The sequence below is a fragment of the Leiobunum rupestre genome, chromosome 10, assembly GCF_980474605.1.
Source record: "Leiobunum rupestre chromosome 10, qqLeiRupe1.1.hap1, whole genome shotgun sequence".
Lineage (NCBI taxonomy): Eukaryota > Metazoa > Arthropoda > Arachnida > Opiliones > Sclerosomatidae > Leiobunum > Leiobunum rupestre.
The window spans coordinates 40044696-40070486 of NC_143393.1; the positions used below are offsets into that span (position 1 = coordinate 40044696).

The following is a 25791-nucleotide window of genomic DNA, read 5'->3' on the forward strand; positions in this document are numbered from 1 at the left end:
TTATTTTATTGATTTTTTAAAAAAATTATGACCCTTTTCCGGATAAAATTGATTAATAATTTTAACACTGTGATAACCTAAACTAAATATAATTTTAATTAAGTTTAATTAGCACTTGCCGTGTCCATTTAGCCTCGCTTTGACATTGGCCAAACATTTATCAAACCTTTGGCGTTATTACCAACTTTCGATCCAGTTATAAATTCATTTAAAAAAAATCTTCGAATTCAACGCTTTCCCAAATAAATAACACTTAATTAGCTGGCCTCCGGAGAGCAGGACGAGATAACGGCCGAAAATTAATTGATTCTAAAATAGACGCTAAAAAGATCGTCGGAAACACTATTAAAGGTTGAAATCGCATTTCCAATAAAATTGCGAATTTCAGAGTCATTAGCCAACAACACATTCAGATTCAAAGAATCTTTTTAAGTTCAAAGACCATTTAGCCACGACATGGCCAGGCCTTGTTAAATTTCCTGCGGGTTCAAGGGACGCTTTTCGCGGATTAACTTTAACAAGCTCGTTTCGAGTGGGGGATTTTCTACGTAAAACCAGAAGTAAATACGATGTTTAATACGAGAGAAGTAGCGTCTGGATTTATAGAATAATTGAAAAAATAGTGGTAAATAACTTTATGGTATAAAATGGGAAAAGTGCTAAATAATGGTAGATAATGGCAAAAGTAAGTAAATACAGACATAAAGCTTCGACTCGCGACGCCTTATTTAAGGGATACAAATTCAGGGTTTCGTACTGTCATCCCCCTCTGGCCACTTTTCTGGGATTTAATCAAATGATGTGCTACGCCGCTGTGGAATATAGTTCCCATAAAAATCGTATAATTTCGGTAAAAGTTGTTGAAAACAAATAAGACTATTTAAATACCTTGAAATTATCTTTTTGAAACTGATAAATACTTAGCTCTAAACACGGTATTTCCTAAGCCTAACTACATTAGCCCAAAAGTAAATACAGACAGAAACTGTCAGCTGTACCGGCTTTAAAGATTTAATAGTTTTAAATTTAATTTTTCAAACATTTAAACATTAAAAGGATTTTATTTTATTTAATTACTTCTATTTCATGACATCTCAGAACTTTTCATTAATTTATATTATCAGAAATTGAAGAGGAAATATTTCGTTTCCAATTCCAAATGACTAGCCAAGGCTTAAAAATAGAAATTACAATGCGTTGATTTTGATTTAGTAGCGTTTATATTACCATTGGTCTGTAAAACTTTCTTGTGGACTTGGCTTTTTTTTATTTAAAAATTGAAATATTAAAATGTAAGAAAACTAATCTTACACAACAGACGAGGGGGTTGAGCTCACTCCAAGGATTATTAGGAGACCCTCGTATGATTAAATCATGATTATATTATATTAAAATTAAATCTGTAGCTTTGGCTGTACAAAGATTAAAAATGTTTAAATCATGATTAAAAATATTGAAAAATAGGAGCAACAAACACAAGGAGAACGCAGCTAGCCTTTAAACACACTAACGCAGTGTTGTGTACAAATTTCATTGGTCGAACCTTTACGCTGAACGTTTTACGGGCAGGAGGGGAAGACAATTTCCGAATTTTCCCCTTCCGACGGCAGCAGGCGCTAACGCGTCTAACCAATGAAAACAGTACGCAAGAAAATGCACGACTTTCGACGGGTTGCGTTCTCCTTGTGTGGGGTGTTGTGTTTGTTGCTCCTAGATGAAAAGAACACATGGGAACCAAAAAGATTTGGTCAGAAAATTCATGAAATTGTATAATGTCTTTAGGACAGAGTCACTTGAGGCTGCGCTGGGGATAAATAAAACCTTAATGAGGAAAAGGTCGTCGATAAGAAGAGAACTCCTCCGCCAGATCCCCGCTAATTGGGGAGTTACGAGCCCCTCGACATTTAATTTGTAATTGTTATTTTGTAAAAACTCGATTTTCTATTGGATAACTATGTCATGTGATCGCGAGCGCGTTAAATAAGCTAGCAAGCATCGCGGTAGGTAAAATCTGAAGATCTAAAGTCTGCATTTTCTTTTGATAATGGTAAATAATAAATTTTCGTGAATTATTTACAGCGTTTAAAACGTAAACCTACATTTATTGAGATAAAACCTTTAAGATTTAGAACCAATATTTACCATTCAAAAATCAGTAGGAAACTTTTTTCGTAAGCCTATATTATGTACTTTTGGTAGGACTAAAATCTACCCTTTCCCTTCCCAACAGATGGCAGGTTTTAGCGTTGCCCGACTTTTCACAAACCCAATTTTCAGACTTCTCGGCTTATCGCGGCCCCCAGGGACTGAATTGGAAATTATTTTGGTGGCCTTTCCCGCCAGAGGCTATTATTGATTTTGGTTTAGAACCATCTCCTTAAGTGGAGGCTTTCCTTGGCCACGCATCTTATTTGGCAGTTAAAACGTTACTCTGTCCCTTTCCTTCTGCGGCTTAACGAGTGCCGCCATCTCTGAACGGAATAAATGCAGACGAGGTTTTTGCGTTTTTCGCGAACCCTTATAGCGAGTTCCACTGGTAAGACCTCAGAGCGCTCTAAAATTGGTATCCGATTTTGTTGGAGCGCCACTGATATATTTTCCAATGGAACACGCGTGGAAATTTTAAATATCCTTCCCGTGATGTTAAAATGGCCGTAGTACAAAGACGAGGCTTAAATACTTACCTCGTTATCATCATAATTCATAACCACATCATTTACATAATAATAATTTTGGGTGTAGCTATGTTCGGTGCATAATATTCTAATGCTTTAGCTTTCAATTCTTCATCAGAGCTGTCAGAAGAGACTCTAATAACACGTAAGCTAGCCGAAATCGAGAATTTCTGTCTCTAGCAGCCGACATTTCGCACATCAAAAATGCCCGCAATTTGTTGATCTGCCAAAATTTTGGGATCAACTTCGAGCGCTCGCTGCTAGATCCGATCGCCAGTGGAACACACGAATCTCGGCGAGACCCGCTCTCCATTTCTCAGTGGAACTTCATATAACAAATCGAGCGACCTCGCGAACGCGCTATCTATCTCACAGAGTGAGGAAGCTATGTTAGCTTAGTGCATTTCTATATTTAAAATTCTGAAACTTGAAATTTAAACACTAGATTGTTCCGAATAATCTATCGAAGAGACTACTCACCGTAGGGAAATTCCTGACATTTCAAACATTCCATAGATACACATTTCAAGTTATTTACGGTTAATTTTAATTTAAACAAGTTGGCAAGCCAAAATATACCTCTCCTCGGAAGTATGGTCCCTAGTGGTATTAATTTCTCGATACGACCCCCAAAGATGTCTCCGCAATTCAGAGTTATTTACGAAAAACGTAATCCCAGTTCTATCCCGCCCGGTATAAAATTTTAATTTTAATTTAAATAATTGAGACGAAACAATCGAGTTTAATTTATTCAGAATATTATCAATTAAGTAGTTACAACAGCGAGTTAGATTCACTAAAACAATGCACAATTGAATTTAACCCTTTTTACAGTACATGTTTATCAGTTGAATATAATACAAAGCAAATTTTAATGAAAGAAACATCTACAGATGGTATTTGTATTTTTCTCGCTTACGAAATACTGGCCGCATCTTTAACGCTCATTTTATTTCAACTTCCAGTTGACGTTGTGACACATACCGCATGAAAAATACCAATGCCGTCCAATTTCCAATATCATATAATGACTCGCACACCCAAGAAATCATTGACTGCGTTAGAAATCGTAGATATCGAAATATCCACACCAAATATATTTACAAGAAGCAAAAACCTTACCATCAACAAAGCACAGAGAGCCACTTGACTAACCGCCAGCTCTTAAAGCAATTAACGTTAAATTATCTCCTTTGAATTAACACAACTATATATAGGTCGTTAAGAATACCCGTAAATAAATAACAAAAAAAACTAACAAAGTGGACCACCCACAGGGTCTACCCTTTAACCCTCTAATCTCGGCTGACTGCGCTAAAACAAGATTTAACCTTTAAAAAAAACCAGATTAGGCCTTCATAAATTCATTAATAAAAAAAGACTTTATTACCTATTATGCTTACGATGCCTGTCTTAATTTCAGTGAATCTAAGCAGCTATCGGTGGTTCTGTGGTAGAGCGCTCGACTGCCAAGCCGAATGGTCTGGGTTCGAAACTTGGGTGGCGCATTTGTTTTTAATCAATAGAGAAACGCTAAATTAGAATTTCTTCGATGCAATAATTTCAATTTCAATTCTATTTCAATTAAACCAAAATTTCGTACTCTATTAAATACGCTTCCGATAAAGCTGAAGGTCTAATTTTCAATAAGGCGTAACGAGTGTCGGTGGTTCTGTGGTAGAACGTCCGCCTGTCAATCAGTAGATCTCGGGTTCAAATCCCGCCCGATGCGATCGCAAATTGATACTAAGACGAATACCGTGTACAACTGGTGGAAACCCTGCCATTGGACGTTGAGAGGTAGCATTACACTCAGCACTCGGTCCGTCCCAAAGTCATTAAGAAGAAGTTGGAGAGAAAACGCCCATATAAACACAACAGACTCAACATGCACAACCATCAGAACACAAACACAACAAATTCAACACTCACAACCTACGCATAAACATTACAAAAACGTAATACACCAAACCGTCACGACGGTGAGCGAAAAAACACCAACCAAACCGCAAATGCATCCGTTAACGCTCACCGTCACACGGTGGTTTTGCCAACCCTTTGAGAAACTGCGTACGCAGTGATTACACTTTGCATCGAAAATGCCTGACAGACCCACAGACCCACAGACAGACACGGTGGTTGTATAACCCCTCCGAGGGGACTTTGTCCCCTCGGAGAGGTAAAAAGATAAAGTAATTTTTATGATCACCTGTAAATCATTTGAGCTAAAAATTTAGTTGAGGTAACTTGCCAGAGATAAAGTGGGGCTAAGACAGCGAGAACGTTGAGCAGCTGCAGCCAATGAGAAAGTTCACGCAAGATAACGAGGGGTAGCAGAGGAACCAACGATAAAGTTGGGGTAAGATCGTAAGACAACGTGGGGCTAGCAGAGAGAGATATATAAAAATAATACAACCATTAACCTGTAAATCTTTCGTAATAACCGGACCATTACAATATTCATACCACGAAAATTCATCTTCGATATTGTTAAATTGGTAGTAGCTAAGAGTGTGAAGACATAGCTAAATCTCTTTCCTCTTAAGTAGTAGCTCTTTAATCTAAAGTAGTAGCTCTTTCCTCTTAAGTAGTAGCTCTTTCCTCTTAAGTAGTAGCTCTTTAATCTAAAGTAGTAGCTCTTTAATCTAAAGTAGTAGCTCTTTAATCTAAAGTAGTAGCTCTTTAATCTAAAGTAGTAGCTCTTTAATCTAAAGTAGTAGCTCTTTAATCTAAAGTAGTAGCTCTTTAATCTAAAGTAGTAGCTCTTTAATCTAAAGTAGTAGCTCTTTAATCTAAAGTAGTAGCTCTTTAATCTAAAGTAGTTACTCTTTCCTCCAAAGTCACTGACTATGTTTAATAGATTTGGTGGTTAAATCCAAAATAGGGCTAATTCTAAATTAAATCATTATTTAAATTAGGGTTATTTTTTATTTGGTGTTCAATTCTTAAATACATTAATTGTTGCCTTTATTATCCGAGCCTACGTGGTTCATTTCATTTATTTGTAGGCTGCTGAAAACAGTCAAAAAATGTTACAGAGCTTTACTCGCTAACATCGTTAGTCCCGCGACACAATACCACAGAAGCGTTATGAATCGGGAAACGTCATTATTTGATTAAATATCAACAAATGAAATAAATTTGAATTAAATAAACAAAATCAATTACTTTGATTTTAGAAAAACTCCAACTATGTTTCTGTTTCACATTTTTTGAACTTTCGCTTTTCACATCCGGGTAGTTTAGAAATTTAAATCTCCAGTATTTTATGACTCCTTTCCAGCGGTCTATTAGTACACGCGAATCTTCGAAGACTTTTTTCGTTATTAAAACCCTGGGGAGATGTGCCCCCCCTCGGGAGGGCGAGGGGTCATTTGCATAGAGCCTTTAATGATTTCACGTCGAAAGGATAGTCTTAACTGCTTGGAAGTTTATTTTTAGACCGAATGAGACGTGATCCGAGGACTTTTATGGAAATTTCGTTCTGGTGATTTTGGGGTTTCTATTACCACTCCTGATATTGGCGAATATCTACCCTTCATCTGCGCGCAAAAATGTCGTAACTCGAAAGTCTTAGTTTCGACGTAAATCTCTTTGCTAAGTGATAGCGTTAAGAATTCTGTCTGGGATTTTAACCGGAATCAAAAGAAGAAATTTTTGGTGTTCATGATTTTAACCGGAATCAAATGAAGCAATGTTTGGTGTTAATGATTTTAACCGGAATCAAATGAAGCAATGTTTGGTGTTAATGATTTTAACCGGAATCAAATGAACCGATGTTTCTATTTCCTGGTTTAGATCGGAATCATATGAACCCATATTTGAATTTCTTGATTTTATCCAGTAATAAATGAATCGCAACTTTCATGATTTTATCCAGTAATAAATGAATCGTAACTTTCATGATTTTATCCAGTAATAAATGAATCGCAACTTTCATGATTTTATCCAGTAATAAATGAATCGTAACTTTCATGATTTTATACAAAAGTAACAGTTAAATTTATCAAATTTGTGGCATTTTTGGTTACGACTTCTATTTGAGTAATTAAAAGTTAATATGTACCACCTATAGACTGTAATGCGAAAACTGCTAAAAAACACAAAAAGCTAGAAAATTCCACAATAAAAGGGTGTCAAAAAAGCTAAATCCGAACAAATTTAAAGTAATGATAAAACGAATTACTCGAGAATGAAATACAGAGTCCTAAAAGAACTAAAAATTCTTACGGGGATAGTCCATTTTCTGCGTTACGTAATTTGTGAACGTCCCAAAAGTTCGACGCACCACCCAAAGTCCGTATTTAATTATTTATCAAGGCCAAATCCGAGTTACCTTCATTTGCACTTAGGAAGGTCAAATATTAATTTCTTAAGCCCGTGTTTACTTTTAAATAACTTGCGTAATACTACCTTCAATTCGTTGGTTGAGAGGCGACGGTTGATCTAGCTCACGTTATAAATCTAGAGTCCGGAAATTATATATTTGTGCACTTGGAGGGTTTAAGGCTGTATCGCCGCCGTGCTGAGTATTGCACCCGGAGAAATGGGCCGCGAATAAACTCCGTCAAATGTGAAACGTATTTTCAAATCGTTAAAACATGGTTAAATAAGACAAACGTCAACTACTAAAAAACAATTTCCATCAAATCCTCGGCAAAGTGTGCTCATTTGGTACCATTTGTCTCAACTTCATTACTAATTACGTTCTTTCATGCATCACAATTTAAATTTGCAAATGATCGCGAAGAATATTAAAAAATAAAAATATTTTACGATTATTAGGATAGCATAATTATATTGAAACCGAAAGTAACCTAAGCTAACCCAAAGTACTGAAAATAGCCTAATAGAACCTAATCTAAATCAACCTAAACTAACCTAATGTAACTCAACGTAAACTAATCTAATATAACCTAATCTAACTCAACCTAAACTAACCTAATATAAACTAATCTAACTCAACCTAAACTAACCTAATATAACCTAATCTAACTCAACCTAAACTAACCTAATATAACCTAATCTAACTCAACCTAAACTAACCTAATATAACCTAATCTAACTCAACCTAAACTAACCTAATATAACCTAATCTAACTCAACCTAAACTAACCTAAACTAAGCTAATGTAACCTAAACTAAGCTAATGTAACCTAAACTAACCTAATCTAACTCAACCTAAACTTAATAAATAAATATATTTTAGTTTCCCCAAACGTTGTTGGTCTTTTTTACCTCTTCAACCGTGTTCATTGTTACCTTTAGACCAACGGTGGTTCTCGTTTTCTTGCATAACCTAATATAACTCAACTTTAAGTAACCTAATATAACTCAACATTAAGTAACCTAATATAACTCAACATTAAGTAACCTAATATAACTCAACATTAAGTAACCTAATATAACTCAACATTAAGTAACCTAATATAACTCAACATTAAGTAACCTAATATAACTCAACATTAAGTAACCTAATATAACTCAACATTAAGTAACCTAATATAACTCAACATTAAGTAACCTAATATAACTCAACATTAAGTAACCTAATATAACTCAACATTAAGTAACCTAATATAACTCAACATTAAGTAACCTAATATAACTCAACATTAAGTAACCTAATCTAACTCAACATTAAGTAACCTAATCTAACTCAACATTAAGTAACCTAATCTAACTCAACATTAAGTAACCTAATCTAACTCAACATTAAGTAACCTAATCTAACTCCACCTAAACTAATCTTTACCTAGTCTACCCTAAGTTGTAAGGTCGTCGAAAATATAAATATTTTCCATTTATACGAACAGTATAAGAATATCCCTTTATAAAGACAATTAAAAAAAATTTAAGGAAAAAAATTAAATTCAACCTTTGTTTGACAAAACGGCAAATTCGGACATATGATCAATTTGATTGAAATTAAGTGATTTAAAAATAGTGATTTAAGTCACCTATTATTCTTCAAAGTATTAATAAAAATGTACGAACGTAGGTTGTCTAGAAATGTCAATTCAGAGCAAACTCAATAGACGCTTCAATAAATCATCCTCCCGGGAAATCGCCCAGAAGTAATATTTCCGAGAGCCGGTACCTGCAAGTCACTGTTTATAATAATGGACATTTTTCACCTTTACGGCAGCAACAAGCGTTCCCTTATAACCAGGTAGCTTTTTTGACATAATAAGGCTTGGAAAAAACACGACGTTCTGTTTACAGGTAAAATTTTTCCATTATTTCAACAAGCACTATATAAACAATAACTTGCGGGTCCTGGCTCTAGGAAATATTACTTCTTGGCGATTTCCTGGGAGGTAGATTTATTTAAGCGCATATTAAATTTATTTTTTTATTAATAATTAAATTTAATGAAGATTAAATTAAATTTTAGTTTACACTACTGCTACACTCAAATTAAAATCAATATAAAATCCAATTACAATTTTTTTCGTTCCCTGATTTCAAGCGTATGAAAAAAATCAATTTTGGACAGTTGCAACACCATATGGACATAGAACCAGTTTCTCATTTTATGGAAAGAAGTATTTAATCATGCACAGAACCTCTCGCTTAAAAATATATTAATATCGGGAAGTAGTGTCGTGTCCCGCCGAAAGGGTGTATACATATTCCTAGTTATAAGAAGAGGGTTTTCAAAGTAGGGCGTGGTGCCGGCAAGGAGCGAAAACTAGAAGATAACTTGGATATGACACTTAACTCATTTTTACATTAACCGTCATCCTCATCATCGCCTTTCCTATTTTAGAATTTCCTCGAACCCCGTCATCGGCCGTCTTATTGCAAGACCAGGTCTTTCATGTCCGTCCCACTGAAACTTCGCTACTACCACCAAAAATGCCAATTTACATAAAAATAAAGATTTCAATAGTCATATTTTCGTTTAATTTTGTTTATTCAAAAGAATTAGTAAGAAAATTATTAGGTTTAAATCTTTGAAGCTAAACCTCGGTTATAGAAAAAGGTCGTTCTACAAAATTGGCCCGCAAAAGCAGTGTTGCCACTAGATATTTATTTTCTGGGTGTGCCTTTGAAGCACGGCCAACTTATAGCGCTTTGGAGATTACGGAAACATAACTTTTGTACTTTGGCTATATAAAACATGGCGCCATCTATTTCTGTATATTTTTAATACCAAAAAAAGTTTTAATAGATGGCGCTTATGTTTATTTTTACGCAGAATTGTTTCACTTATATTTCGCAAATTATTGGAAATCTAATTTCTCAAATATTATTACGGTTTTGGCAGAATCACCAATTTGCTTCGAGCTTAGGAAATATAGCACCATCTGCCGTAATATACGTCAACTAAATATGTGAAGAAATAGCTGACAACTTTTGAATATCAATGTTTTTGGATGAAACTTTCAGCTGTTGTTCAGAGATAATTTTGATCAAGCAGACAGCTTTCATATATTCAATTTAAAACTCAGCCGGTAGGTGGCGCTACTTGTGACCAAAATATAAACTACGCACCAAGCCTACTGGAAAATTTCCCAAATTCTTTGTTCGTATCATTTGATGGCCGCACTTACAATTTTAGTCTAACGCCACGTCTTGTTCACTTCCTTTTTGATCCTGGGTCAAGTGTTGAATGACTGCCTAATGATTCTTGCACGTACGAATTGATGGCCCGAACGCTTCATTCTATTTTATAGTTGCGAACTGAATGTGCTAGACATATCATTACGCGTGAAGTCTATAATCACATAAGCATATAATATATATATTAAGTATCCCTCTCCTTATAGGCTTCGTGCGTAGTTTCAATTTTGGTCAGGCTGAGAAATAAAGAATTTTTTGAAACTGGACCTGTGGCCAGTAGAGCCTAGGTTGTTTAATTAAAAACTGGCCACTGGCCATTTTTAACCTTCAAAATCAGGCTTTCATAACTTATGGTCAAATTATTTATTCTTGACAATATGTGCTAGAAGCAAAAACCAAACAATTTTAGGGATTAATATAGTATTTTTTTAATGAACTAAAATCTTGACGGGTAAAACTTTGAATTAATTAAGTGGTCACCAGGGCCACTAACACCCCAAGCATTTAATTTTTAAACTGGCCCAGCTATTTTTTAAACTGGCCATTGGCCTGTGATAGTGCCTTATTTATCACACTGATTTTGGTCATATTTATCGCCGCCTACCAACCGAGTTTTAAATTGAATATATGAAAGCTGTCTGCTCGTTTCAAAATTATCCCTGCACAACAGCTGAAAGTTCAATTAAGGCAGATGGCGCTATATTTCCTGAGTTCGAAGCCTATACTGCTAAAGTTATTGTCTTGGAAAATTCGCGGGGTACCGTGGATTTTTCAAAATTTGTTTTGGAAGAAACAAATACATGATTACGGTGATTCTCTAAAATATTATATCAAAAGAGTATCTCTGTCAGGGTTGCCACAAAATTTTCAGATTCAAATTCCCTGACTAATCCCTGGTTTCCCTGACCATTTTAACAGATTTTCCCTGACTTATTAAGGCCGAAATTTTTCTTTTATATTTTACTTTTATCAGAAGTTAATAAATTTAGATGAACTTATATTTCAGTAAAAAGGTTATTGCAATGTTGAAAAAATTAGCCAAACATTCAAGGAAATAAATGATAATCGTGGAATTTGTCATAGATCTAGAGTTAAATTACCTTCAAAAAGTGCCAAGATAAAATTGAATTTCCTGACTTTTCCCTGAATTTTTACCAATTCTTAAAATTCCATGACATTTCCCTGACTTTTTAGGCCCATTTTTAAATTCCCTGACTTTTCCCTGATTTCCCTGTTTTCCCTGACGTGTGGCAACCCTGTCTGTTGAGTGAAATTTTAACATCGTTAGATGAAGTTATAGACAAGCGGCCATTGGAATCTGCCTTGAGCAAAAGATACTTGTATACGATAATAGAGCAACTTTTCTCGTAAGATAGATATTATGAACTTCTGTTGAATGTTTAATACACCAACCCATTCTCTCAAACGGTTTCGCGAGTCAGATCATGAATCAAAAGGCAGATTTGGATAAAGGTGTCTCTTCAGGGCTACCGAGAGCTGGTCCAGGCCATGGTAAACAGATTAAGCCAGACCCCAAGAGCGCCTTGATGGATGTAAGCATTATATAGTCCTAGTCAAGAAGCGTTTTACTCGAGGAAGAACTTGGAACTTCCGCTTATAGCTCTCGTCTTGCGCTGTTATAAACAAACTCCATCTGAATTTAAGGTCTAAAGTGCCATCTCTTGAATGGAATAAGAAACATTATTAACAAGAATTGTTATATATTACATTCATTTATTATTTTAAATATATTATGGTTTATAAATGGTATCTTCCTATTGCGCCGAATCCCCATTAGACCGAATTCCGCCAATGTTTTTGATGAAATTAGCCCAAAGGCGGGTTTTGTATTTTAAAAATTTAGTGGAAATAGTTAGGCTTTGGAAAGGAAATTGTGGTGGTAGTGGGCAAATGAGTTGACCACTTTAAAAATTGCCTGGTTAGGTTAGGTTAGGTTAGGTAATACTGCATGCTGTTCTGGCAGATGCTGAAACGGATAAAACCGAATCCTAAACCCGGAGAAGTGCGGGTTTTTCGGTCGAATGGGATTCGGCGCAATGGAACAGATTCTTATAAATACGTTATATATTATTAATATTAATTACATTTCTTACACATTATTTTACAAAAGTATATAAATAAATTTGGTGAAACTACATCGAAATTTAAACTTTGCCGGTTCCACGTTATCCTTGTCCTAGTCGATACTGATACTACCAAAAGCGACATAAGTCCCAAAAGTGTGTCAGTACGGTATAATGTTTAATGAGAGCTTGTCGCGAAGTAAAAAGAGGGAGTGGGAGAGGGGGTTGAAAATACGTCATCAAAATTGGAAATATTCTCCACTTCAGCGCCGCCGAGTGAGGCGTTTTAGAACGTATATCCATGGATAGTAGATTTTAGAGGATCGGTAAAAAGCCTGGTTTTTAGCCCCCGTAAACCAATCACACTAAGGGAGTCGGCCAAGGTTATTTGAAAAAAAAAAAAACAAGTATCGCTAAGAGTGGACGATACTGTTCGAAAAAAATAAAAAGATTTTTACGCCAAAAGGTATTTTTTCACGTTTTTATAGATTAAATATGATATACTAAATATCAGTTGATAGTTTTTATTGAATTAAAAAACCAAAATTAAAAATTACTCAAATATAAAGCGCAAAAAAATTACGTAACAATATCAACCACATTTTGAAATTTTAAGATCACGTCGTACAAACGACCTTGCAAGACTCCCTCGGAGTCTCTCGAGCTGATTGATACGCGGGGAGAAATAAAATGCACTGTGGAAGGGTATCGAAAACCTGTCCTCTTAATTTACTGTCCATGGTATATCGACGGGCGAGGAAATCAAAGAGATAAAATCGCGCTAGGTCATAGACCAAAGATAAAGTTGATAGTACTCTGACAACTAGTACGCTATGTAGTCTTTTGTGAGACTTGCTCTCAGTAAATATTTCAAAGGGCGCAAAGGTAGAGTTGACACACTTTTGGGTCTTATGTCGCTTTTGCTACTAAATTAACTCCCATCTCGGCATTTGGAGGGAAAACGAAAAAAGTCTGAATCTGGCAACAATGATATCTTTTTTTAGTAAGCTAAGATGTTTTTACCTGGCTTTTAAGCTTTTCGGCGGCTTTTTAGGCCATTATTTGGAATTATCGACTAAGACTATTACGAAAGTCTCCTTAAGCTCGATTTAAGCTTCGCTCAGGGCCGGTCCTGCACCTAACTGTGCCCTGAACTACTTTTAAGGCCCTTTCGCTCTATCCAACGTCTTGGTGACACATTGCTCCTTGTGAATGAAGAAAAATGTTGACCACACCAACGCTTTTGTTCATATTAGCGTCTTTAGAAACCTTGGATTTTGTCGGCCAAGTTTTAAACAATCAAGATTAGAGAATGGCAGTTTTTTCTGACCGAGGCTTAGTTCCAAATATTTAAATATAATAATTTTCGTTTTCATTCTTTTGAATCAACAATACTAGACCAAAATATTAATATTAAATACCTATATTTATTTAAATTGACATATTTTGTGGTAGTAGCTGTGGTTTTTTAAGAATTACCAATAATATAATAATATTCTTCCCGAAATCTTAGCACCCTTTCGTGGAACAAAATTTCAACAGGGTTGCCAATCATAAATTTATTCTTCCCGGTAAAATTGAAGACTTGATCAGGGTTATTCAACTTTTGGATTTCTGAAGCAATAGGCTCTTCAATAAAACATCTTCAAGGAAATCGCCAATATTTAATGTTTCCGAGAGCCAGGACCGGCAAGTTACTGTTTATATAGTGCTTGTGGAAATAATGGAAACTTTTCAACTGTACGGTATGCAACAAGTGTATACTTTTTACCAGGTAGCTTTTTTGACATATTAAGGCTTAGAACCAAATAAACAGTTACTTACAGTTCCCGGCTCTAGGATATATTTCTTCTTGGCGATTTATTTATTTATGTTCTATGAAAGCGCCTATTGAATGACGCCCAAATAAACATATTTTGTGGAAGATTGTGTTTAAAGAATTACGAGTAAATTTCTTCGAAGATTAACAATCGAAATCTCCGAAACAATTTGTGGAGATCATAGGCGCTACCTCGGAGAAGATAGCGCCGTTACGCCACCTAGACTCGTTTCGGTCGAGAATACACTTACATGTAGCCTACCTTTCATTTTATAGAATATTACATTTTACATAGATCCCTACAAACAACTCGATGGTTGAACTTTTTACTATTTTTTGGATTTAGTATAATAGGGATTTCGCTACCAACATCAATTGATTTACCGATTAGCATAAGTAACATTGTAGCGGTATGTATGACCTTGAATGAAATCGCTTTGGATTATGAAATACGTCACAGCCTACTGACATCTTGTCCAGAATTACTGCCAAGTTATTTTGATAATAATGAATTCGGGTTCGATCCCAGCTTGTGGCACAGCTCCTTCCGCGTTGAGTGTGCAAGTTCTCTCCCCGACTGATTAAAGGGGTTTTCCCCCAGTTCTTCGGTTTCCACTTTCCACAAGAACTTGATGAGGATAACGGTAATCGGGAGTGCAGACGGGCTTGCCACCAATCTCCTACACATTTTAACCCGGCCACATGAATTAATGGCTTTAAAAGTCGCCCGATGACTTAGGCCTAAGGTGGTGTTTTGGTACCTAGCTGATTATTATTATACTTATACTAATAACGTTACTAATTTTTAAAGGAGTTTTCAATAATGAAAAAAAGCCTTGTTTCTAATGTTGGTCGCTCGTAAAGCGCGTCAGCTTAGAGGGAAAAGGTACCTTCAGGGGCTCGCTGTGATGTTTTGAGAACACGGCGGTTACGCCAGAATCTAACTATAGAAAGGTTCTCCGAGACTCGATTAGACTGACGCCCTACCCTGGGGAAATTTTACGCGTACAAAAGGGACTGAAATGAACTTCTCCACGTCAGCCAAGCACCGATGAAGCCTTACATATTGTAGCTATTAAATTAATCCACCCGCCCCGGGTATTTGACGTCTGACGTTTTGGGAAACCGACAGGCGTAAAGGTATACGGGAATAACGCGCTGGGATTTACTTATATGATGAAAGTGTGTGCGTCAGTATCTCTGCTAGATGTTTTTTCTCGACAGGAAAACCATCGCCTCAAAAGCAATTAGTATTTTCAGTTTCAATAGAGAAGGGCTTCCAGCCATTAGTGCTCTAAAATATATAGAAATTCTAGGATAACAATTTTAAAATTATAGGATAATTAGACGATAAAAATTGTGAAAATTATAGAATAAACATTTTAAGATTATAGGATAAAAAAAAATTATTGTATAACAAATTTGAAAATTATAGGATACATTTTTTAAAATTATTGGATAAACATTTTAAAACGGTAGGATAATAAATTTTAAATTATAGGATAAATATTTGATAATCATAGGATATTTTTTTAAATAATTGGATAAACATTTGAAAATTACAGGACAAATTTTTTTAAATTTATATTTAGGAAAATAATTTTAAAATTATAGGATACAAAATTTTAAATTATAGGATAAAAATTTGAAAATTAAGGATAAAATTTTTTTATAGGCAAATAATTTGAAAATTATAGGCAAATAATTTGAAAATTATAGGATAATAAATTTTAAATTATAGGATAAATATTTAACAATCATAGGATATGTTTTTAAATAATTGGATAAACATTTGAAAATTACAGGATAAAAATTTTAAATTATAGGAAAATAAATTTAAAATTAAGGATAAAAATTTTTATAGGCAAATAATTTGAAAATTATAGGAAAATAATTTGAAAATTTTAGGATAATTAGAGGATAAAAATTGTGAAAATTATAGGATAATTAGAGGATAAAAATTGTGAAAATTATAGGATAATTAGAGGATAAAAATTGTGAAAATTATAGAATAAACATTTTAAGATTATAGGATAAAAAATTAAATTATTGTATAACAAATTTGAAAATTATAGGATAAAAATTTTAAATTATAGGATAAATATTTGACAATAATAGGATATTTTTTTAAATAATTGGATAAACATATGAAAATTACAGGATAATTTTTTTAAATTATAGAAAAATAATTTTAAAATTATAGGATACAAAATTTTAAATTATAGGATAAAACTTTTTTATATGCAAATAATTTGTAAATTATTGTATAAAAAATTTGAAAATTATAGGAAAATTATTTGAAAATTATTTGAAAATTATAGGAAAATTATGCGAAAATTATTTGAAAACTATAGGATACAAAATTTTAAATTACAGGATAAAACTTTTAAAATTAAGGATAAAAAATTTTAAATTAAGGATAAAAAATTTTAAATTATAGGATAAAAATTTAAAAATTAAGGTTAAAAATTATAATATATTTTTTAATTATAGGATAAAAAATTAATGATTCAAATATTCACGAAAGTCATTGCTTTTAGTGAAAAATAACAAATTATATATATTTCTTGTTTTTGTGTAAAAAATGTATTTATAGGACTATTTCTGAATTATAGTATCACTGGGAACCCTGATAGAGCCACTTAACGGCCAACGTAATAACTTCATAAACTACTAGATTGTCGTCTGCTAAGCGGCTGGTATATCACAAAGCGTCTGCTTAGCAGACGAAAATTCAGAAGTTTATCTGAATTGCAGTTTCGAGTCTACATGGCGCTGTGTAGCCAAAAACATTTAACGAAGACCTTTTTCTCAGATAAAAAATAGTCTGTATATTTATTTTTTTATGTTATCTGTAGAAGGTTAAAAAATTAGTTAATTTGATTTTGATTCAGTTGAAAAAATCTAGGTATTATCAGACCAAATATAAGCTAACCTATCGCGGTTGGAAACACTAGAAGCTCATTAGCTGCTCGCGTTCGCCACTACGTGGCTCTATGTAAGCTGAACCGGCTTATTCATATATGAAAATTATTAAAATAATAAAATATCATTTATCAAAATAAAAATTATTTGATCGGTAGATACTGTAAGGGCGTACATAACTGACAGACAGTCGGTCCTGTTTAAGGCCTAACGTTTAGCCTCGGTTGGTATACATTAACTAGAGATTCAACCTACAGTAAATTCCTGGCATAGCAGACCATATTTTATTATTACACTACCGCCATCCTTGGGTTCGTTGCTGAACCACCATTTAATAGACGACAGTTTCTACAATCCTGTGAGATTTAATTTTAATAGTTCAGCACTTAATCGAGAGATGGCGCTACGTTTAAGGCTGTCGCACTCTTGTCGCCAAGATTGGGTAGAATCGGCTGATTTACGAAAAATAAATTCGTAAATGTTATTACACTTTTGAAAACGCCTGATAGGTTACTTCACCCTGAACATTTCTGCGCTTCGAGATCCAGATGGAAACACAGTCTCCTCACCAGTAGAAATCAAACAATTGGTCACCGAACTAGTATCCAAAGACGAGCTTACCTTTCGGAATCGACATCGACTTCTAACTATCGAGGATATTACTCGCGACGGTCCGCACGAGAACCCGTTAAACGAACTCACCGACAAGATTTCACTGGTTGAGTTAGAACAAGCGATAAAAGCCCTTCCACGAGGAAAAGCGGCTGGAGAGGATAACATTAGCAATGAAATCTTGAAAAGCCTGGGGAAAACCGCTCAAGAGGCTCTATGTATACTCTTCAACCAAGCTTTCTCCAATAACGACATACCTCACTCTTGGACTTTGACGGAGATCAAGTTGGTGTTTAAAGGGGGTGATAAAGACCCGGAGGAATTCTCATCCTACCGCCCTATCGCACTCTCCCAATGCCTCAGTAAACTTTACGTGTCTATTCTAAAAAACAGACTTGAAAAATTTGTGTCCGATAACTCCATTCTCGGAGAGTTCCAGAACGGCTTTCGTCGTGATCGGCGAGCCTCGGACAACATTTTCATCTTAACTCAGATGATGGATATAGCTCGGTTGGAGAAAAGACCTCTGTATTTGGCGTTCCTCGATCTGCGTAAGGCTTATGACTCAGTCTGTCGTGAAAAACTCGGGGAGACAATGATCCGCCAAGGGATCCCTCGTGTTTTCGTTCATCATATCAAGCGGCTCTACGATAACGTCCATTACCGTTACTGGTTTGGGTCCTCCAAAACTGATTTCATCCCGAGTTCGGTTGGTTTAAAGCAAGGTTGCCCTCTGTCCCCGCTACTCTTCGCACTTTACCTACAACCACTGGAAGACCGCCTTTGTTTATCTGACAAAGGTTTTCACCTGAAACACCCAACGTACGAAGAAATAGATTTTAAAATTCCCGGCCTCTTCTTCGCGGACGACATCTTCAACGCTGCGGAAAGTACCACCGAACTCCTTACGATTTGCGGTACTTACGCGACGGAGTTTGGTCTTGAATTTGGAGCGAATAAGTGCAGTGTCTTCCCAGCGAACACGCTTGAAAAGACCCTTATAATCCCACATTTTACCATCCTGTTTCTAACATTGTGGAATATCTAGGCATTACCTTCTCGACCTTGGAATATCTCGGTATTCACGAACAGAAACTCCGGCGCAAAGCCACCACTTTAATGGGTGCAGTGAAGCGTAAAGGAGCTCACTCGTATGATACGTACAAAGTGACCCGTACCCTTTGGAAGTCGGTGGCGGTTCCAGCACTAACATACTGTAATGAGGTTCTTTTTATAACGAGTGAAACGTTGAGGATTTTAGACCAAGCTCAATTCGCGACTGGGAAGATGGCGGTCGGCGGAAATTTTATAACATCGAAATCAGCGATAAAAGGGGAGATGGCGTGGTCCTCATTCCAAGAAAGAGAGGCGAGGAGCGAGTTACGTTATTTGGGAAGACTGAGGTTCATGAATAATTCTCGTCTGGTTCACAAAATTTATATCTACATTCGTAAAACCAGCCTAAGATCTAAATGGTCGACTCGAACGACGAATCTGGACCTGAAATATGGATCAGCGGTCTCCCGAGCGGAGGTCTCAAACCATAGAGAATGGAATAACGTAGTCGACAGTGCCGTACTGCAACACTCTACTGAGTTTTGGACTAAGGAAGTCGCTTCTCATTATAGCTTATTGTGGTACAGACAAAAGGGTGCGCCAAACATCGAGTCTTTCTACAATAATGATAGGGCGAGCCATCTCTTTTTCCAAGCCAGAACCGGAGCTCTCCAAACCGCGTCTCGAATGACTGATGTCTTCGGTTCGGATCCGGAATGTCCTTTGCGCGGGTATTCTGTCGAAGATATCTTCCACGTGGTCATGGACTGTCCGAACCTATCCGCTTATCGGTGCCCCGAGGACTCTCATAGCTCACGCGAGGAGGACTTTTTATCCCGGCTCGGTTTAAATTCTTCTAGAGAAAACGATTGGCCAAAAATTTCAAATTGTAAACAAGTTTTAATGGAGTGGGCCAGTCTCCGATTTTGAAATTTTCCCTTTTCTTTGTAAATATTGTAAATATCCAGCTTTAGGTGTTATTATAACATCGTATCTTATCGTATAACTTTTATCTTTATTTTTATGTAACGGCGAGTTTCGACTCCTCCCTGTTCTAAAAGGGACCAAATGTATTTTTTATTTTTGGCGTTAATAAATCATTCATTCATTCATTCTGCGGGTGGAACACTTCTACAGGCGTTTATAGGTCAAAAATAGACTAATATAACGTTATCAGCGCGTTAAAGTTATTTTACATGTTTGCTCTCAATGTATAACCAGACAGCCGGAAAACACTGGTAACGAAAACGATTATAGATGGCGTTGCGGCACCGCCGTTTTCTTCTTTCGCGTAGCATTCTGTATATCGTCTGCTCTAGCGGATATAGGTAAGACCACGTTTCATTGTAATAACGAATCAAGAAATTTAGAAGAAAAGGTAATATATTGTCATAAGCTTGGGCCTATCTTTAAAGCTTTGGTCTGTCAGTAATTTGGCTAAATTCTAGTAAGTAGTTCAAAAAATGGTCTAAAGTAACACAAATTACGTTGTTTTGGATATCAGTTGACGCTTATTCTTCATATGCGACATATTTTCTGAGAACATATGTAACATAATAACTCATAAGTATACCATAAATCCATTTTCTTCTCTGAAACCTTGCTCACGGGATATGACGTAAATTACGTCACTTCCAACTCTGTGACGAAAAACGCGTCATGAACTCTATAGATGGGAAACCGTTACGGAAGTGACTGAATTCCTCGCTTTGAAAATCTGGAGGTTCGTTTCTATGGTAGCCTTGTCAATAGCGTAAGCAGGGCCATGCAGAGGTATCCTGGGGCCCGGGGTCAAACTTACTCGCGGGCCACTTCGAATTGCATCCCCCCTAGGTTATCTTGATTAGCACCCCCCCCCCCCTTGAGCTTCTTCGACGGGCCCTACATCTACGGGCCCCCCTACCAGTCCCTCGTGGGCCCTTTACGCCCGGGCCCCGGGGATTTTGCCCCCCCCCCCCCCTCTGCACGGCCCTGACGCAGCGTAAGAAGCATTTTCAATTTTTGGGTACACGTATTGTATGTAGGTATCATCATGAATTTATTCATTTTATGAATAAATTCATGGTATCATTAATTTTTTTTATAATAGTAATGTTTTAAAAAGGCATACTTTTGAGGAATTAAGTTACATATGCAGAAACCTATTCACATATAGAGCTGATTCAATGAGATCTTCATCTCTATTTTGCGTCCGCTAGCTTTCACGTTCCACTTAACCTTTGGAGTCACTTCGCGATCTCAGTCAAATAACGGAACCATAATATATATATTATCATAAGTAACATAATGACATAAGTATGGCACTGAAAGATTTCGGTTAATGATAGTCTGTCGCAAAGTGATTGCGTAATCGGAAGTCACGTAACCGGGAACTCGCACCTTCTTTCTCTCTTTTCTGTCGAAATATTTTGATGGCTATAAATATGTGCGAAAACCAGTTCAAATCTCAAATTTCCAAATGGCTAATGTAATCCTAAATTCCATTTTCAGTAGCTTTGTCAGTCCATGGATTAACAATTACTCACAAGGATAGTTCTCTTACATAGAACTATCATTGCCAGCCATAAATACGTTTGCTACAAACTCTCCCCCCCCCTTACAGTCCTTCACTCCCCACTTTCCGCCCCAAAAACGATTCAAATCCGGATATAGTAACGCCACCTCGTGTCTGAAATCGACACTATGGTTTTTTAATATGGTTTTTATAAATGGCGATTGTCAGTAAAATTGGTCCGCAGATTATTTTATTCTGAATTTAATAGGATTTGTCATTGTTTAAGCCGTAATTTTTTGATGTCGCATAGGTAAATAGCAATTAACTTTACAGCAATAAAAATTCAACAGTTATTGGATTCTATTATTATTATTATTTAAAAAAAATTACCTGATGAAAACATTTAAAAAACTAAAAACAGAAACGCGATGCAAAAAATTAATTAGATTTCGCAGCGCCAAAAAAAACTGCCCGTCTGCTCGCCGAAATGAATCGTTTCCGCTTAGGCCTAGTTCTGATTTCACCCGCTAGGACCGATGGCGTTTGAATCAAACTTATTTTCGGAGATAACTATCCCTGTGAGTTATTGTTAATACATGGTCAGTCCTTAGCCACATAATAATTTATATGGTCATTGGCGAAACAGACAATCATTAAAGAAGTTAACGTTGTGAGAATAGGCAGTGTCACACTTATTTTCATTATGTTACTTATGATATTATGTATAGCGAAGTGGCTCGCTGTGAACAGGAGATTGAAACCCCACTTTGTTCGTAGGGTTAGTCTCGATCAACTGATGCAATACAGGGTGGAAGCATCAGCCGTGGTCCAGCCTCGCTACTTTGCCTAGTACACCAGAGTGCTGCTTGTCGAACACTTCTACAGGTGCTGGTATTCCACAAATAGACCAATGGCATAATTAGAAGCGCATCTTTATCCAATCGGCCGAAAAAGCATTTGGAGGATGTGCTTCCAATTCTCCCATTGGTCTATTTTTGGCCTACCAGCGCCTGTAGAAGTGTTCCACCCGCAGTACTCGGGTGTACTAGGAGAAGTACCGAGGCTGGACCACGGCTGAGGCTTACACCCTGTATATCCGCGAGTGTAGGTATTGAAAGATAGATTAGCTGGTCAGGTCGAAATAGAGGTCAACTGACCCATCCCCGATCTTTGAAGGGGCGTCCTATGTCTAGGGTTGATATCCGAGAAGGATGCACGAAATTGCCCTCTAAGAAGGCGGACTGGATCCAGTCCTCCATCTCACTTAATTTTCATCGTGACAAGGGCATCCGCCCACTCGATCCGGACAGCAAACGGCAATAAAAATACAAGCCTCCATTGGCGTACCGAGGCTGGGCTGCCTGGGCCGAAGCTCTTCAATGGCGCCCCTTTGTGGACAAAGCCCCGTTTATGGGTAAAACGACCTTCTAATCGATTGCGCCCCATTGCGGCTAAAATATCATCTAGAATAGAAAATTTCCAATTACTTTTTTGAGCGAGCACTAAAAGGTCGTCGAGCAGTTTTGTCGCGCGGTACGAATTGTACCTACGGAACTCCATCTGCAAAGATTCTGCATCTCTGACAGTGGCGTAGCCAGGGGGGCACGTATGGTTGTATGTACAAATTTGTTTTTGTGTTTTAATTAGTGATGTAAGTCGGAAAATTTTCCGTATTTTTCCAAAAATAAAAATAAAAAAAGTTTTAATTCCATGATTAGTCTAATATATTGTTTGCAAATTTAAATAAAACGGCATTTTTGCCTAATTTTTACGAATCTGAAAGTAAAACTAAACCTCTAGACTAGTTTAAATTGATTAACAATGTAACACTATTAATGTTTTGTATTATGTTTACTGATATTAGACATTTTATATCGATACAAAGTTAAAAACATTAAAAACCCTTAAAAAGTAATTTATGTTACAATTTTTTATTTTTACGATTTCCGAAAAATGTTCTGCAAATTTCTTGTTTCACGCTTTTATCATAAATCCAGTAATAAGAGCTACTAACTAGAAACGTCTTAAATACCAGTGAAAACACGTTTTTCATCTCAAGTTTCAATATAAGTATTTTTCGAAACGTAGCGAGTGGGTATAATGGAAAATTTTACGTTACGATTAAACAATAGAGCGTTCTAGAAAATCGGCCCAAAACCGGCCAAACTTTTCATACAGACTATAGAGCTACATTGTAGTTCAGCAGGACTAACAACATTTGTTATTCTTTGGTTTAAGAGAATTCGGCTTATGTCCTGTATTTATATGTATATTTGAGAGACGTACCTTTTAGGAGTTGTAGGAGGGGCCCTAGGTGTTGAAGTATGTTTGGGGTTAAGGATATTTTCATGATCTAAGTTTCTTTTTAAACCCGCGGTTTTGGGACTAGTATTTTGCTTATTTGCCATCATACATTTATTACAAAAATCATTTAAAATAAGCAAAAGGGTGCGGAAAGCCGGAAATTAGTGAAGCCTAGGCTAGCAACCACGCTGCTCCTAAAAATCGACTGCTCTCAATTTCTTACGGGTTTGCCAAATTAATATTTTCTTTCACATGAAAAACCGGCCAAGCTTTCACCTCCTCCGAACTCAAAAGGGGGAAAAGACACCTCACCGATTTTATAGAACACTCAATCGGTCATTATTTTACCGTTTTAGTTTGGCTGTAGGCCTTGGCATCAAGCCAAAATTAACTGGCTAAGGGTTGGCAAGAACCAGCCAGACTGGTTTAAACCGGTTTTATATACCCAAAAAATCCAATTAATCCATGGTTAAAGCCACTTTTTTTATTTAAAAATATTGAGAAATGAATTAGAAATATTGAAAATTTTAAATACTAGTTATTTCAAATAGAAAATGCAGAATATAATATACTTATATTCTGCATTTTTTATTCCAAAACGAAACTAAAACTTAAAATTCACTTTTTGTCGTCTGCTACGTCGTCTTACGAAGTAATGAGGGATAGATATAAGCAATTGGGGGATCTTAAAATTCATTTTGCGAGTGAAAATACGCCGCCATGTTAGGGTATAAAAGCGGGTAAATAATCCTGCTATACCTCACAATGTAAAGGTATCCCTGTCACGCGAAAAAACGTAATTTTGAAATTGGTCAATTTGAGCATTTTTGAAGTAATGAGGGCTAGATATAAGCAATTTGACCTTTTTTATTAGTAGTTTTAACCGGTTTTTTTATTTAAAAAAAAGCCGGTTTTTTCCCAACCCTGCGAAGGAGACTCACTAGGTCGTTTCTTTTCGCCTGTTCTAGAACTAAAAGTGTACTCTTTTTATCCTAAAACGTTTTATTCGTCTATTCCGAGGATGAGAATTACTCCGGCCCATAAACTATTCGCTTGTTCCGGAATATTAGGGCTACTCTTTTTACTCCTTCTGGAAAGGAGGTGTAAAGGAGTAAATCGGATTTTGTCGTCTGCTAGCCAGAATTTATATACTAAAAAGGCTACAGGTAGCCATTTTACTCCGACTCAAACTATTCACTACCACAGAATCGGAGTAAAATGATGTCTTAGCGTAACTCTACTTACCCTACTCCGAAATCCCGGAACAAGCGAAAAGAATCCTCCTATAGTTCAGGCTTTAAAAAACTCGCGTTAATACTTGGAATAGGAAAATCACGGTCAATTTTAGTTCAATGTGGACAAACTTGTCATCGCTGTAATAGTCAATTTCCGGCGTAGTTTCGTAGAGAAGCTGGAGCGTTCATGTTCAATTTTGTGTTAAGTAAAAATAAGCAGTAAACCGCATATGGCTGAGGTTTTTTAACCAAATTTACTGGAATGCATTTTATTTCTAAACTTAAAAATTAAATGAACTAAGCCTAACCTAACTTTATCGCGTGTACTGTCGAATAAGTCTCGACTAAGCCTCTCGTAGTGATAGTTGAACATAATTGTTAAGGCGCTTCAAAGCGGCTGGTGTATAACTCATGTACCTGAATCTATCTCAATTGATTAGATGATAAAGTTTAAATGTTAGTTTTAATTCCCTTTGTGGTGTTACAAAGATGACCGGGAATGTTTTTTTGTATTATTATTATTATAATAAGTATTGTACCTGAGTTGAACTGAACTGTAAAATTTATTATTTTTGTATTTTGACGCCAATAGGTGGTTTTTTTCCGCCTGTTCTGGGTTTTTAGAGCAGGTTCAAAAGTGTAGCCCTATGACGTCATTTTACTCCAATGGACGCTTCAATAAAAGATACTCGGTTTCCACTCCCCTCTCCAAATTCATCTGGGAAGGAACTATTTCCGGTCGGTCGGTTAAACGGTTAGATTGACTAGCCAAAAGGTCATATTGAAGCCAATTGGAGACGCGTTTTTGCCCTCATGAGAATTTTGCGTCAGATAAGAAACGCGTCGGCTCACGTGTATAAGGAACATACTAATGTTAATTTTCGATAATATCTTTTAAAGTAAAATATATAATGTTACTAAAACTAAGTATAAGAAGATAATATTATTATTATTATCATCCTCTTATGGTATAAATAATTAAAATTATACGGAATATTTTATATTAGCGGGCAATTTT

At 36.0% G+C, this 25791-nt stretch overlaps 2 protein-coding genes across 2 annotated transcripts in view; one reads left to right on the plus strand and one right to left on the minus strand.

Moving 5' to 3' along the window:
* LOC149925675 (uncharacterized) overlaps positions 1–3211 on the minus strand; it is a 39319-nt gene extending 36108 nt beyond the window's left edge. The window contains exon 1 of the mRNA XM_090161807.1: positions 3156–3211. Coding sequence (XP_090017933.1) covers positions 3156–3189 — 34 coding nt within the window. The 5' untranslated portion in view covers positions 3190–3211. The remainder of the gene's footprint in view (positions 1–3155) is intronic.
* Positions 1–25791, plus strand: part of LOC149925676 (uncharacterized) — a 135397-nt gene that overhangs the window by 19778 nt on the left and 89828 nt on the right. The gene's annotated exons all lie outside the window — the stretch shown is intronic.